Here is a 16,045-nt window from a genome sequence, read left to right as displayed (position 1 = left end):
CCCTGCGCGACCAGTAACGCCTGCGTGTGCTGCGACCGGCTCCCGCTTCCTGCTCGCCTCGGGTCACGCCCACTGGATATAAAGCCACGCCCCCTATCAATCAGGCCACGCCTCCCAGCGCCAGCGGGAACTGTTTCTGAGTGGGTGTGGACAGGGAAGTATCTCCCTTTCACACTGCTGATGTGCGCTCAGATAATGACCTAGTCACTCCAGCTTACTTTCTTTTTTCTCCCTTCTGTTTTATTAAATTTTCTTCTATTTTGGGACAAGGTGTCACTATATAGCCCGGGCTGGCTGAAAGATCGTCCAACTCCTACCTACTAAATGTAGGAATTAAAGGTATGCACCACCACCTCTATTTTTTTTAAATTAACAACTGCATATATGTATGTCATGTATTTTGAGTTTGCTTGTGTCTGAGGGGGGGGGTCACTTTTTGAGACAGGGTTTCTGTGTGTAGTCCTGTCTGTCCTGGAACTCACTCTGTAGACCAAGCTGCCCTCCAGCTCAAGAGAGCTGCCTGCCTCTGCCTCCCAAGTGCTAGAATTAAAGGCTTGTGCCACCAACACATTTGTTGTTGTTGTTGTTGTTGTTGTTGTTGTTGTTGTAGACAGGGTTTCCAGCCAATGCTGGCATCGAACTGTGTGTAGCAGAATCTAACCTTGAATGTCTGCTAAGCTGCCCACCTCCACATCCACATCCTGAGTGCTAGAATGATAAACTAGAGAGACTGTGCTCAATTTGTTCAGTGTTAGGGATGGAACCCAGGAACCTGAACATGCTAAGCAAGCACTCTAGCTGCTTCAATCCCTGACCCTATACTGTATTTTTATCATATTCACCTACAGTTACCATCTTAGGGCCCCTCCCATTCCCCCTGAACCTTCTTTCCAACAAGTTCCCACGTCTTGTTTGTTTTGTGACCTACTGAGTTAGGATGGCTTACATGAGCAAAGGCATGGGGTTTATTTACCTGAGCATGGACAACTGAACAGTGGCCACTCCATACAAGAAAATGACACCTTTCTCCAGCAATGACTGCCAACAGATCATCAGGGAGGGGTGATGCCTCCCAAGCCTCTCCCCCAAATGTGATGGAATGCTAAAGGGTCCTATCCTATGCAAGCAACCACCCCAGCTATAATTTCATGGGTGGCAACAGCCATGTCATGTCAAAGAGACATCAGCTTTCTTTAAATGGAGATAGGACAGAAAGAAAATGAAAATTCTGTTGGCTGGAACTTTTTATTATTTGTGTGTGTGTGTGTGTGTGTGTGTGTGTCTGAATATAGGCTTTGAGCATGACACGGCTTGCAAGTGGGAGTTATTTTCTCTTTCCACAAGGTGGGTTCTGAGAATCAAATGCAAGTTATCAGGGTTATCTTTACCCATTGAGCCCCAGAGCCAGTCCTGTATGCAGAATTCTTGACAGGCTAACTTCCTATGTAATTCAAAGTGTTAGAAGAGATGTACAATAGAAATCTCCCTCCCACCCATTTCCCTGCTTCCCCTTTCCCTCTTCCTTCTACCCTCTTTCTGTTTTTCCCTCCTTCCTCCTCTCTCTCTCCTTGATGGCAGGTGCCATCAAGGTATGCTTACACCATCTCCAGAGGCCCTATATTCTAAAATTAGGATAAGGAGAAGTAGGTGCTAAGTTAAGTAGGCCGGGATAGCAATGTGTCTGTGTATGATTATTTGTTTTGTTTTGTTTTTTGAGGCAGAGTTTCTCTGTGGCTTTGGAGGCTGTCCTGGAACTAGCTCTTGTTGACCAGGCTGGTCTTGAACTCACAGAGATCCATCTGCCTCTACCTCCCAACTGCTGGGATTAAAGCTTTGTACCACCAATGCCCGACTCTATGTAAGTTTTTATAGGTATCAGTTCACCTATTTCCTGATCATCTCAGCTTTATTCCTCAGTCATACTGTTCCAGCCATAAGATCTCCCAGCCTGCTCATACTACAGGCCAAACAGATTCTAGCCTCTGAGTTTTAGCCTTCTGCAAAACTGTCTTCCTCTTGTCTTTCTAGTCAGGGCAGCAAGATATTGTTATTGTGTTATTATGTGCTGTGGAACCCCCACCCCCACACTATGGATGGACGTATGTACTAGGCAAGGAATGAGTGCAGAAATACAGGAAAGACCATACTGTATTGGACTCATTGGGAATAATGATGAGCCTACTGTTCTAAGGCTCTGTTTGCTCATCTAAAAGACTCTCCAGAAACCACCTTTCACAGCAGCCTGCATTAAATGCAGGAAAATGCCAATCACCCTTAACTGTTAAGTAACTCAGCATGCAACAAGAACTCAAAGGTGAGCTGGCCAAGCATGGTGGCACATACCTGTAATCTCAGTACTCCAGAAGCAGAGACAAGAGGATTAGCACAAATTTGAGGCCAGCCTATTCACACAATTTCAGGGCCAACAGGGGCTACACATTGAGGCTAACTAAACAAAGAAAAGAGGACAAGGAGCAACAAAAGCTGTTAATACCACTGTCACATTCTACATCTTTCTAGAGTCTACTTGAGGGCTGGGGCACAAAGCTTAATATTGGGGCATCTGAGATCCCCTTCTGTAACGAGTACTGTTTTGTCCTGCTACCGCGCCAGCCCCAAATAATACACAGAGACTCTGTATTTGATACAATACTGTTGGCCCGGTTACTTGTTTCTTATCGGCTAGCTCTGCCTTTAATTATTAACCCATTTCTGCTGATCTATGTATTTTCACATGGCCTTCTCTTACCGGGGAGGCGGCTGGCGTCCAGCTCTCTCCAGACTCTCCATCTTGACTCCTCCTTACTACTTCCTATTTCCTCCTTGTCTCCTAGTCCCTCCTATCTTCCTTTCCTGTTGGCCAACGGTGCTTTATTTATTAACCAGTATGAGAAACATCTACAGAATGACATCTCCCATCACCCTTCATATAAAGGTTTTCATACATTGGGCTTGAGTCTCACTGCCTTTAAAATGGAAGTAGTAACTGTTCCTTCCCTAGCAAGGAGATGTGAAACAGGCTCAGAATTTGGATCTCATCCATGGCAATCCCAGGTAAGTGTGGACAGTATTACCATTAGTTATTAGGGCCACAGTATAAGGGATCTGGCTCATTGGAAATAGAAAGTAAGTGAAAGCTGTCCTTATATTTTCCCTTTTGGATTGGAACTAGAACTTCCCACATGCTAAGCATGTTTTGTGCCATCTAGTTACATTCACAGCCCTTGCATACTCTCAAGTTGGTTTTGTTGTGGTGGTGGTGGTTGTTTTGAGAATTTGTGGTTTGTTTGGTTTTTTGTTTTTATGGAAATAGGATCTCTTTAGGCTGTTCTGGAACTCCCTATGTAGACCATCCTAGCCTTAAACTCAAAGAGATACTACTGCCTCTGTCTCCTGAGTGCTGGGACTAAAGGAATGTGCCACCATGAATGGCTTGTTGTTTTCTTGAGACATGGTCTCACTATGCAACCCTGGCCAGCCTGGAACTCATTATGTATTTCAGACCTCAAATTCACAGAGATCTGCCGACCTCTGCCTCTGTGTGCAAGAATTAAAGATGTACACCACCAAGAAAGGCCCTTTGTGATTTATTTCATTTTATGTGTGTGGATGTTCTGCCTGCCTTTGTATCTGTGAATCATGTATATACTTGGTGTCATTGGAAACCAGAAGAGATTATTGAATCCCCCAAAATTGGAGTCACACATGGTTGTGAGCCACCACATGAATACTAAGAATCAAACCCAGGTTCTCTTCAATAGAAGAGCAACCAGTGCTCTTAAGCACTGAGTCATTTCTGTAGCAACTCTCCCCCCACTTCACTTCTCTCTCTCTCTCTCTCTGTCTCTCTCTCTCTCATTTTATTGAGACAGGGTTTTAAAATTTTACATACACACACACACACACACACACACACACACACACACACACACATATATATATATATATATATATATATATATATATATAGCTAGGCATGGTGGTGCATGTCTTTAGTAATTCCAGCACTCAGAAGACAGAAGCAAGAGGATCTCTTTGAGTTTCAGGCCAGTCAGAACTACCTAGAGACTCTGTCTCAAAGTGTGTGTGTGCATGTGTGTGTGTATTACTAAAAATATATTTATTTAAGGATCCGTGAATCAAACCCAGAGCTTTGTCTTTGTTATTCAAGTATTTAATCACTGAACTACATCACCAGATAAAATAATTTAAAAAAATCATTAAAAATACAAAAAAAAACTTTAAAAAAATAATTTATTGGGGACAGAGAGATAGCTCAGTAGTTAAGGGGGTACTGGCTGCTCTTTCAGAAGACAAAGGTTTTGTTTCTAGCAACCACATGTCAGCTCACAGCCATCTGTAACTCCATCCAGTTCTTGGGAATCTCTCGCCCTCCTCTGGCTTCCTTGAGCATTGCATGCACATGTGGGGGAAACAAGATACTCATACCATAAAAATAAAATCTTTTCAAAAATCATTTGCAGAGGTGTTGGTGGCGCATACCTTTAATCCCAGCACTGGGTGAGGGAGGACAGAAGCAGGCGGATCTCTGAGTTTGAGGCCAGCCTGTTCTACAAGAGCTAGTTCCAAGACAGTTTCCAAAGCCACAGAGAAACCCTGTCTCAAAACAAACAAATAAACAAACAAAAATAAATAATAATAATAAATCATTCATTATAAATCCTGCCCAGGCCAGTGTGGTGGCTCAATGAGTAAGATCACTTATGCAAACCTGAAATGCTGTTTGCTCCCTGGAGCCACAAAAAGGTGGAGAGATCCTGCTCTCCTAACAAGGTTTCTTCTGACCTTCCCCAGCAACAACAATAATAAATAATTTAGAAAGGAAATAAACTATCCCCTCCTGGTGGCCATGTCAAAGGAGCAGCAGGTGGCAATTGAAATTCAAGGTGTTAGCCCATGAGGAGGAGACTCTCTAATTGGTCAGCCTCAGTTAAGGAAGGTCCCAAGACCACAGACCCCAGAATGTCTTTTGCTTCTGCAGTGCCTTCACAAGTTTGCTGCTACTACATTTCTCTGGTATCTGGCATGGTGTCCATGGGTGTGGGGAGAGGAGATCCCCACTGCTTGTAATGTAATGTGTTTATCTCATGGAAACATTCTGTTCTATGGGGCAATTTTCCCTGTGGATTATTATGAAGAGGATTATTATGAAGATGACTCCTCCCTAAATAGTTATATTTAATTGATTATGTTAGCTTACACAGTTTTGATGAATAAAAATAAATACAAGGAATCGTTACACAGCTAGGGCCTATGAATTTCATAAGGAGCTGCATAGATCATAGCTCAAGTTTATGATTTAGAGAAACAACTGAGTCCTGGGAACCAGACTGGCTCAAATACCTTTAATCTTAATGCTGAAAGATGAAGTCACAGGTTTCGATGTGCATCATTAGCTGAAACAAAGCTTTAAAATAACTTCAGGTTAGAGCAAGTGTTTTGATTAGCCTTAAGATGGAAAACAATCTAAAGTTCACAAGGACATATAGCTGAGGTAAAAAATACAAAGCAGTGTAACTGTTCCTTGCTGATATATTTTCTGGCTAGGGTTGGTTGATGATCAAAGGTGATGATTAATTCCTTGTACACACTCCTGCCCACAATCTCCTGAGCTGACTGATTTTTTTTTTAATATATAAAAAGTTTAGGATTGTGATTCCTTTATCTTATAAGATTAACTTTCAAGGTAAGTAGTAAATGATTGATTCTTTCTTTGTAAATGAAATATGCATGCTGCCTGCCAACAAAAGAGTTGGCTGTGAAAAAATACTTTCTGCTTGCTCATGTTGTTAATCTGTAACAAGTTACTTAAATGTGAATGATTATGGGTTATTGAGGTGACTTTCTTTTTGATCATGTAAGGGAGATAAAAAACAAGCAAACAAAAAAACATGTTTTAACCTGTACTCTGTAGGAATATAGCAGAGCCATTGTATGGGGTAAATATTAGAATGAGCAGCTGTTTTTTTAGAAGTACCTTGACCTTGAAGAATCCTTGTGGAAAACAATGATTGTTTTGCTGAGGGGGCTTTGCAGCCATCCCATGACTTTGGTCACAAGACACCCTCAGGAACATCTGAGGATCTTGTATTATTACTGTGTATTGCACACAATGCATAATAAAGGACTAGAGTCATGGAGGCATATGGTCCTCTCCACAAGTAAGACATATAAATTAAAGTTAGGGACCTTGGTATGAGAAAATACTTTGTGAAACAATCAATAAATATGCCTTTGTTTGGCTTGGCTGTTTTGGATCCAGTTCAGTCTATCAGAAGAGGCTGGACCTTCCTGCTACCACATGGGCCTTAAAATTTCATCTTGGAGTGCCTTTGTTCTTCAACCGACAATGAAAGAACATGGGAAGAATACAGAAGAATAGAGACTAAAGAAGGAAACCATCAAGAGAGAGTATGAGTGTCTTTTTCCCTAACCCACTTAGATAGACAAGTCTAGTAAGTGCCAACCAGTGGATTCCATTGGAGCCCTGTAATCCTTTTGAGCCTTGTGCTGCTGGAGGCTGGCCCCCAGACAGCAATGATCTGATCTTCCTGTTCTGTGTTTTCATCCTGTGTGCACACTTCACTGATCTTCTCCACCTTACCTATTGAGGCAAAGTCTTTCAACTGAACTCAGAGTTTGCCCAAATGGCTAGTTTAGCTAGCCAGCTTTGCTCTGGCATCTCCTGAGTGCTAGGTGAGCATCACCAGGGACACACATATATACCCCAAATCTACATAAGTCATAGAGATGGGAGGTCTAGTCTTCATGCTTGTGTAGCAAGTCATCTCCCCAGGCCCTGCAACCTGTTCTTCATTTAAAACTCTGCCTTTACTTCTTCCTAAGGCTTCTGTGATGATTAGTGTTAACTGTCAATTTGACAGAATCAAGAGTCCCTGGTGAAATGAATCTCTGGGCATGACTGTGGGGAATCATCTTGATTGTACTGATTGATGTAGAAAGACCCACCTTATCTGTGCCTTGAATTCCCCACCATGAGGGACTGTACCTGGAGCTGTGAGCTAAAATAAATGCTTTCTCCCTTAAGTTGCCTTTCTTTAAAATTTATTTCATGTGTATGGTTATTATGCCTGCATATACGTATGTGCACCATATGTGAATAGTGTCAGTGGAAGACAAAAGAGGGCACTGGATCCCCTGAAACTGGCATCAGGGACAATTGCAAGCTATCATATGAGTGCTGGGACTTGGACACAGTCCTTTTCAAGAGTGGCAGTGTTCTTAACTATTGAGCCATCTCTGCACCTCCACTTAAGTTGCTTTTATCTGAGTAGTTTATCACAGAAATAAGAAAAGAAACCAAGACAACTTCATAACAGATCCCCTCAAAACAAGCCAAGCATTTTATACCTTTTGCCCCCATAGAATCACTCACTTGGAGCAGCTTAAAAATGTAACTGACAAGTCCTTGTTAGCCAGCAAGGGCTCCTTTTATTCATTCAAGGGTGGGTTTTTGAAATGCAGTGCAACTTTATAAAGTCAAGAGTGCCAGTAAAGCAAGCCGGCCAGGCGCAGAGTAGAGCAAGAAGCTTGCTGGAACCTTCTAGCCAATGAACACCCTTGACACAAGCAGCCAAAGTTGCTGGCCAAGGAAATACCAAACAGATCTCAGAATGAGATAAGGGTACCTGCTCCATCCAAAGCTAGGGTCTGTCCATGTGTCCTTGTGTATAACAATGTGCAAACAAAACCCTTGAAAATATGTTCACACAGGAGCACACAGCAGGCTCTGCTTGCTGTGGTTCTTGGCCTGAGAAGCGTCGTGGCTGTGCGTGAAAGGTTAGGCAGCTTCTATCCTTTCAAACACCAGAGCATTGTCATCTACCTCTGGCCTTCCACTACCTTAAGGCCCTGCTAGGCAGGTCTTCATACAGGGGTCTCCTCTGCCACCTTTTTTAAGAGTCCAGCAGCCAGTAAGGAGTGGTGGGGGTCCTCGGAGCCATCTGCTTCCCGAATCTTCAGGCGGACTTTCTGATTGGTCTTCCTCCATTCTGAGTACAGCTGGCAATGGTATCGGAAAGAGACCTGTGGGGGCAGTTCTGCAGTGGGTGGGAAGGTAGAGACAGGCCTCCACCCTGAGGGGGAGGACAGGGGGGCCCTGGCATTTGCCATAGGCCAAACCTAGAAGCAGCACCACATCTGGGCATTTCCTGTAGACTGCATACACTCACCCATTTGGTCTTCGGAGGATACTCTGATAAGCCTTGAGTCCTGTAAAAGTGAGGGATCCACCACCTTGACCCCAGTAGGGAGGAGGCTCTTCCCTTCTATGGCTAATGAGAATGGAGTCTTACCAGTCTCTTGGGATTATTTAACCCCAAGCAATCATACAACTGCCCAACCTAGAAGCAATCTGTCCCTTCATAGATAGGAGGATAAAAATGATAGCATGTTTAAGGGACTGGGAAGATGCAAGCTTGAGGACATGAGTTCAAATCCCCAGCATCCATGTAAAAAGCTGAGCATGATCCTGTGTCCTACCTGTGTCACCCCAAAACTGGGGAGGGGAGGGAGGTAGAGACAAGAGAATTGCTAGGACTCACTGGCTAGTAGCAGTCACATGTGTACACACAGATATACCCACACATACACACTCATAAATACAGACACACACATGCTTACAAACACTCATACACACTCAAGCATAAAGGCATACACTCAGACGCACACGTGCGCGCGCGCGCACACACACATTCACACACACACAGAGAGAGAGAGAGAGAGAGAAGAAGTAAGAGCTGGAGCTACAGCTCAGTGGTAAAGTGCTTGTCAAGCATGTGAGATTCCAGTCTGAGTACCATTTAAAAAAGTGTCCAACTGACATTTCAGGAATTTGACCCCAGTTGCTCAGAAGACTAAAACAGGACAACCACAAATCTAAGGTCTGTTCAGACTACAGAGCGAGTTCAAAGCCTTTCTGGGCAACTTAGCTAGACACTGTCTCAAAATAACAACATTAAATGCAGCTGGGGATATAGCTCAGTAGGGGCATGCTTGCTTAGTATGTGAGAGCCCTGGGGTTGATACTCAATATGGAGCAAAAACAAAAGCAAGCCATCAAACCATGATTCGGCATGGAGAAAACAAATCCAAATAACCAACTGAAAGAGGCCAATTAAAGGGGCTACATGCTGTATGACTCCAAGTACATGGCATTTCAGAAGAGGAAAACCAATGGAGACAGTAAAAAGATGAGTGGTTACCAGGCATGTTGGAGCAGGGAGGGACAAACAGGTGAAGAACAGAGGAGCAATTAAAAAAATGTACACTAATGTTTGGGGATGTGGCATAGTTGGGGAAGTGTTTGCCTAACACGAAGTCCTGGGTTCCACCCCAGCACCACATAAAGCAGATGTGGTGGTACATGTGTGACATCCCAGTAGTTAAGTAGAGATGGTAGGGACAGGAGCTCAAGGTCATCCTGGGCACATGAGACTCTGACTGGAGAAATGGCTCAGCTGGTAAAAGATCTGCTGTGCAAGGTGTGAGGATCTGAGTTCAAACTCCCAATGACTACATAAAAGCTGGGCATCCTGGGATGTATGTATAACTCCAGTGTTGGAGGTCAGAGATAGGCACATTTCTAGAGGTCTCTGTCCAGCCAGTCTAGCCAAACCAATGAGCCCAGTTATAGTGACAGACTTTGTCTCAAATAAAAGGCTGTCAAGATGGCTCAGTGGGCACAAGCCACTGTGATGGTTTGACAGAAAATGACTGCCAATGGCACGATTAGGAGGTGTGGCCTTGTTGGAGGAGGTGAAGAGGTGGGCTTTGAGGTCTCATATATGCTCAGGATACTGCTGCTCAGTGTCAGAAACTTCCTGTTGCCTATGAGTTGAGATGTAAGCACTCTCAGCTCCTTCTCCGGCACCATGTCTGCTTGCATGCAGCTTTGCTTCCCACCATGATAATGGACTAAGTCTCTGAAAATGTGGACCACCCAATTAAATGTTTTCTTTTGTAAGAGTTGTTGTGGTCATGGTGTCTCTTCACAGCAATAGAAACCATAACTAAAACAAGCCATAAAGCCTGACAACCTGAGTTTGACAATCAGGACCTATATAGTGTGGAAAGGGAGCACCAACACTGCCATGCTGTCATCTAAGTAGTGCACACACACATACACATGCGCACATTCACGCACGCACAAATACACCCACACACACACACACACACACACGCACGCACGCACACACGCACACAGACACAAACACACACATGCACACAGACACAAACACACACAAATACACAAATGTAATTTTAAAATTATTTTTAAAACACGGGCATCAAGCCAGGTGGTGGTGGTGTACGCCTTTAATCCCAGCACGTGGAAGGAAGGTAGAGGCAAATGGGTCTCTGTGAGTTCCAGGGCCACATCTCAAAAAAAAAAAAAAAAAAAGGTGGATGAGGTGAAGAGATGGCTCAGAGGATAAGGGTTCTTGATCCCACTTAATGACTCAAGTTCAATGCCCAGAGCCCTTATGGTAGAAGGAAAGAACAGACTCCTTCAAGCTGTCCTCTACAACCTCCACACACATACAAACAAAATAAATGAATGTAATAAAAAACTTTAAAAATAAGATGGATGGTGATGGAGAAAGTAAGCCAATACAATACTGGCCTATGGCCTCCACATCCATGTGCAAGTGTGCACTTCTGCACCCATATACTTATGAATACATAGGACACTCTCTGCATGATAGGGACTAACTCCATGGTAAAGCACTTGCTTAGAATAGTCAAGCCTCTGGTTCCATCCCCAGAATCACAGGAAGAAAAGAGAAACAAGGAAGGGAGGAAAAGAGGGAAGAAGGAAGGGAGAAAGAACTTTGCTGGTAGTGGCTCGAAGTACTACTCATAACGGGGGAAAGAAAAATCCCCCACATTGCCAAAAGTCCCAGAGTGAGTCAAAGGGATTGATTAAATAAATATGGTATAACAACACAATGGATGAGTGTTCTGGGTAGCTGCCCCCTTTTCTTTTTAAAGGATAAAAGGATAAAGGATAAAAGGATAAAAACAAGCAGGCGTAAAACAGTACATATGTTTTCATGCTATTTATATATTTTAAAATGTGTCCCTTATGACAGAAATGCATCCTGAGAAATGCATCACACCCTAGCTGTGCAAATACTGGCACTGATTAAGATGCCTTTCACACCACTAAACAATGTGAATATGGTAGCTCGTGCCTCTAATCCCAGCTGAACAGGACTACTGCAGAGTTCAAGATCAGCCCAGGCTGAGATCCTCTTATAAAAGAGCATATCAGGGATGGGGATGAGGCTCAGTTGTGACAGCATTTGTCTGAGTGTGTGATAGTATGCACCTGTCACCCATGTACTTGGAAGGTGAGAGAATTGGGAAGACCATTAGTTCAAAGCCAAAAACAAACAAACAAACAAATAAAAAACCCAAAGAAACAAAACACATAAACAAACAAACAGAGGTTCAAAGCTATCATCAGCTATGTACTGAGTTCAAAGCCAGTATGGGCTATCTGAGACCCTCTTTAAAAAGTCTCTCTCTCTCTGTCTCTCTCTGTCTCTCTCTCTCTGTCTCTCTCTCTCTCTCTCTCTCTCTCTCTCACATACACAGGATCTCTCCCACACTAAATATGAACTCTACCACTGATCTGGGAACAATTTTTTGATATAAGGAATGGCTCACAGCTGGACAACTAGAGAATGCAAGGACTACTCTTTGATCAAAAATATCACTGGTTGCTTCCGTGGCACCCCTACTTTATCTTACCACTTTCTGTCTCTGTAATAGTCTAAGTGTTGCCCTCACCCTGCCCATTCTCTTCTATTCTTCCTTCTAACTACTTTTCAAATGTATTCTTATTACATTTTATAGTGTGTTTGAGCATATGTGCATATGGTCACGTGTGCACTTGTGCACATATATGGAGATCAGAGGACAACTTGCAGCAATCAGCTCTCCCTTTCCACCGAGTGGGGCCTGGAGACTGAACTCAGTTTGTCAGCCAGGAAGGCAATTGCCTTCATCTACCAAGCCATTAACTTACACTATTTTTAGCTTAATTTTTCACTGACACTTAGAAACAAGCTCATTTCATAGGGTATCCTGTTCCACACTCATTTTCTGTTTATTTCATGTGCTAGGGATGGAACCTCGGGCCTGATACATGCCAGGAAGGTTCCCTACCATGGGGTCATACCCCAACCCCTCAATTTTTCAATCACTATGTCTCATATAATCTTTCCTGGCTTACTTTGTCTTAAAACTTAAAAAAAAAAAAAAAAAAAAAAAAAACTATTATTCTTTTTAGCGGGTCTCATCCGAAAGCTAGAGGACAACTTTATGGAGTCAGTTTCCTCCTTCCACCTATGTGGGTTGTGGGGACTGCACTTAGGCTGCCAGGCTTGCCCAGCAAGCACTTTTACCCACTGAGCCATCTTGCCAACCTTGTTTTGAGTTTTGAGACATGGTGTCATGTAGTCAAGTTGGCCTCCAACTCTGATTCTCCTGCCTCCACCTCAGGTGTTTGTGAACACACCTGGGATATGTGGTGCTGGGAACTAGAACCCAAAGCTTCTAGCATGTATGCAAGCACTGTACCAACTGAGTACACTCCAGTCCTTTATGTTGGCCTCAACCCTCATTCTCTACTCAGCTTCTTTAGATGGGATTGTCCCATGTTGCCCAGACTGACCCTGAGCTACTGGAGGATTCATGCTCTGTCACTGTCAACTCCCAGCTAATTTCATTTTCTTTTTCTTTTTAAGGCAGGGACTCTCTATGAGACCCTGGCTGTTCTGGACTCTGTATGTAGATCAATCGAACTCACAGAGATCCACCAGCCTCTACATCCTCAATGCTGGGATTAAAGGTATGCCCCACCACACCTGTCATTCTATCTATCTATCTATCTATCTATCTATCTATCTATCTATCTATCTATTTTTAGACAGAGTGTCACTGTATAGGCCAAACTGGCCTTAAATTTGTTAGCCATCCTCCTGCCTCAGACTCCTGAGTACTGAGATTACAAGCAGTGTGAATCACACCACAGCTGACTTTTGTCTTATTTGTTTGTGGTACTAGGATTTAACCTAGGGCCTTTCACATGTACCACTGAGGAATCTCTCTAGCCCTGGTTTAATTTCTTTGGTATTTTTTATTATTTATTGTATGGTGTGGAGTGGGGTGTACATGTGGAAGTCAGAGAACACTTGTAGAAGTCTGTCCTCTCCCCCAGTGTGGGTTCCAGGAATTATACCAGGTCATCAGGTTTGGCAGCAAGTGTCTTTATCTGCTAAGCCATCTCTTGTACCTTCAACTTTCCTTGCTTCCTCCCTCCTTCTTCTCTCCCTCTCTCTGTTCCTTCTTCCTTCCTCCTTCCTTCCTTTCTTCCTCCTTCCCCCTTCCCTTCTTCTCTCCCTCTTTTCCTCCCTTTCTTTTTGAGACAGTCACATGGCTAGTCCAGGCTAGCCATGATCTCACTATATAGCAAAGGATAACCTTGAGCATCTAATCCTCCTGACTTGACCTTCCCAAAGCCAGAAACCAGACAGAATGGCACTGGGATTCAACACTAAGTAAACACTCCCCTGACTGAGCTACACCCTAGCCAGATTTCCTCTCCCCCTCGCCCTCTCTTTGCTTAACTTCTTTATTAATTAAACTTCTTCCACATTTTCATATTTGTCTATAATGCATTCTGATTACTCTCACCCTACACTCTCTGATCACCCTGGAGCAATAGCAAGGGTGTGCTGAGGGGACACTTCTAGCAGAGGCAACACTCACACACTGCCTGGGGATCCCAGCTGAGCCCACCCACCTGGGCTGCACCCACTCACCAGTGTCCAGAGCACATAGATGGTAAAGAGGGCGATGGTGAGAGCAATGAGCCCCACAGCCTCCAGCCGGCTGTGCAGACGGAGGTGGTCCTGGGCTCCTCGCAGGCATAGCCAGCCTGAGATGGCAGCCAGTGGTGTGATGAACACAAAGCACACCATGTCACAGCACAGCGTCCGTTTCTCAGTGCGAGGTCCTGGGTCCTTCAGCCACTGCAGGGGAGCAGATGAGGGAGAGGGGTTATGTGGAGGGGTGCTGCACAAGGAGGCATAGGATGGGGCGGGCTGTAGGCCTGGATCTCCATCCTTTTAAAAAAAATAACACTGAGTCCGGTGTGTGCTTGCCCCCATTTTACTGATGGGCAAATGGAGGCAACAGAGGAGTTAATGCATTTAAGCAAACTCACACAGCTAGAGTAGACTGACTATCCTATTCTGAAAATCTACAATCCAAAATGTTATAAAATCTGAAGCTTCTAGGACACCAGCATGATGAGTGGGTGGGGGAGGGCAACTAGAGAGCTAGGCCAGAAGTTAAGAGCACTTGCTACTCTTCCAAAGGACTAGAGTTCTGTTCCCATCATCTATGTCAAAAGTCTATAACTAACCATGTATAACTCCAACTCCAGGGGATCCCATGCCCTCTACTGGCCTCTGTGGGCACCTGCACACAAGGAAAGACATACAGACCCACATGCATATATCTAAATAAAAAAACAAAAATAAACCCTTTTATTGTTTGTTACTTTGTTTTTTTGAGCCATGGTCTCTCTATATAGTCCTGGCTGTTCTAGAACTCAAAATGTAGACCAGGCTGGCCTCAAACTCACAGAAGTCCTCTTGCCTCTGCCTCCTCAGTGCTGGGATTAAAGGTATGCATCACTATGCCCAGCTTAAAAACAAATTTTTAAAATGCCATCGTGGCACTGCAGGTAGAAATTTCTACACCATGAAACTTGTTTTATATATACATCATCACCATGGTCACCATCACTACCACCAGCACTACCAGCACCTCCATCGCTGCCGCTGCCACCACCGTGATGATGGGTTGTTACTGTTCTCTGAGACCCACATGGGCCTTGAACTTTTGACCTTTCTACTCCCAAGTGTTGAGAATGTGTTACAATGTCCAGCTCAAAATTATTTAAAATATTATATCTGGGGATGAGTGAGGTCTTAGGTTCAATTACTAATACCACCGTAGGAAAGAAAGAAGCAAAGGGGGTGGAGGTGTGGTGGCACACACCTGTAACCCCAACACTTGAGTGATGTAGGAAGAAGGATCATGAGTTCAAGGTCAGCCTCTGCAAGTCTGAGGTCCTTCTAGGCTACATGAGACCCTTCCTCAATAGACAGACAGACAGACACACAGACACACAGACAGACATATGGAGTGATGGTTTGAATGAGAACAGCTCCTGTATGCTCATATATTTGAATACTTGGTTCCCAGTTGGTAGAACTCTTAAGGAATTAGGAGGTCTGGCCTAGTTGGAGGAGATGTGTCACTGGGGACAGATTTTCAAAAAACCCACCTTAAGCTGGGCATTGGTGGTATACACCTTTAATCCATCCCAGAACTCTGGAGGCAGAGGCAGGTGGATCTCTGTGAGTTCCAGGCCAGCCTGGTTTATAAAGTGAGTTCCAGGACAGCCAGGACTGTTACACAGAGAAATCCTGTCTCTAAAAACAAAACAAAACAAAACAAAACAGCTTACATTATTTCCAGTTAGTTCTACTATGTCTCTTACTTGCAGGTAAACTATAAGTTCTCAAATACTGAGCCTGCACACTTCCCGCCACAATGATCATGCACTAACCCTCTGAAACTGTAAAACCCAATAAAGTCCTCCTATAAGTTGCCTTGGTCATGGGGCCTTATCACAGCAACAGGAAAGAAACTAAGACTGATAGATATGCTGGGTAGTAGTAGCATGTGCCTTTAATTCCAATACTCAGGAGGCAGAGGCAGGAAAATCTCTGAGTTCAGGGCCAGCCTTATCTAAATAGTGAGTTCCAGAAGAGCCAGGACTATACAGAGAAACCCTATCCCGAAAAACAAAAGACTGATATTTAAATTTTTACATGTGTACACACATGTATGTATGTGTGTATGTGCACATGTATGTGGGTACCATGAAACCTAGATGAGGGAGTCAGATATCTTGGAGCTA

General features: G+C 43.8%; 1 protein-coding gene across 2 annotated transcripts in view; it reads right to left on the bottom strand.

Moving 5' to 3' along the window:
* Nucleotides 1-7,450: 7,450 nt before the first annotated feature.
* Nucleotides 7,451-16,045, bottom strand: part of Marchf2 (membrane associated ring-CH-type finger 2) — a 29,326-nt gene continuing 20,731 nt past the window's right edge. The window contains exons 5-6 of one of the 2 annotated variants that reach the window (XM_051178783.1): nucleotides 13,872-14,081; nucleotides 7,451-8,067 (exon numbers count right to left, since the gene is read on the bottom strand). In XM_051178783.1, the coding sequence (XP_051034740.1) occupies nucleotides 7,909-8,067; nucleotides 13,872-14,081 (369 nt within the window). In that variant the 3' untranslated portion in view covers nucleotides 7,451-7,908. The remainder of the gene's footprint in view (nucleotides 8,068-13,871; nucleotides 14,082-16,045) is intronic. The other variant, XM_051178784.1, reaches the window with a different exon arrangement.

Source organism: Phodopus roborovskii, unplaced genomic scaffold (assembly GCF_943737965.1).
Source record: "Phodopus roborovskii unplaced genomic scaffold, PHOROB, whole genome shotgun sequence".
NCBI lineage: Eukaryota > Metazoa > Chordata > Mammalia > Rodentia > Cricetidae > Phodopus > Phodopus roborovskii.
This window is presented reverse-complemented; position numbering and strand designations above follow the sequence as displayed.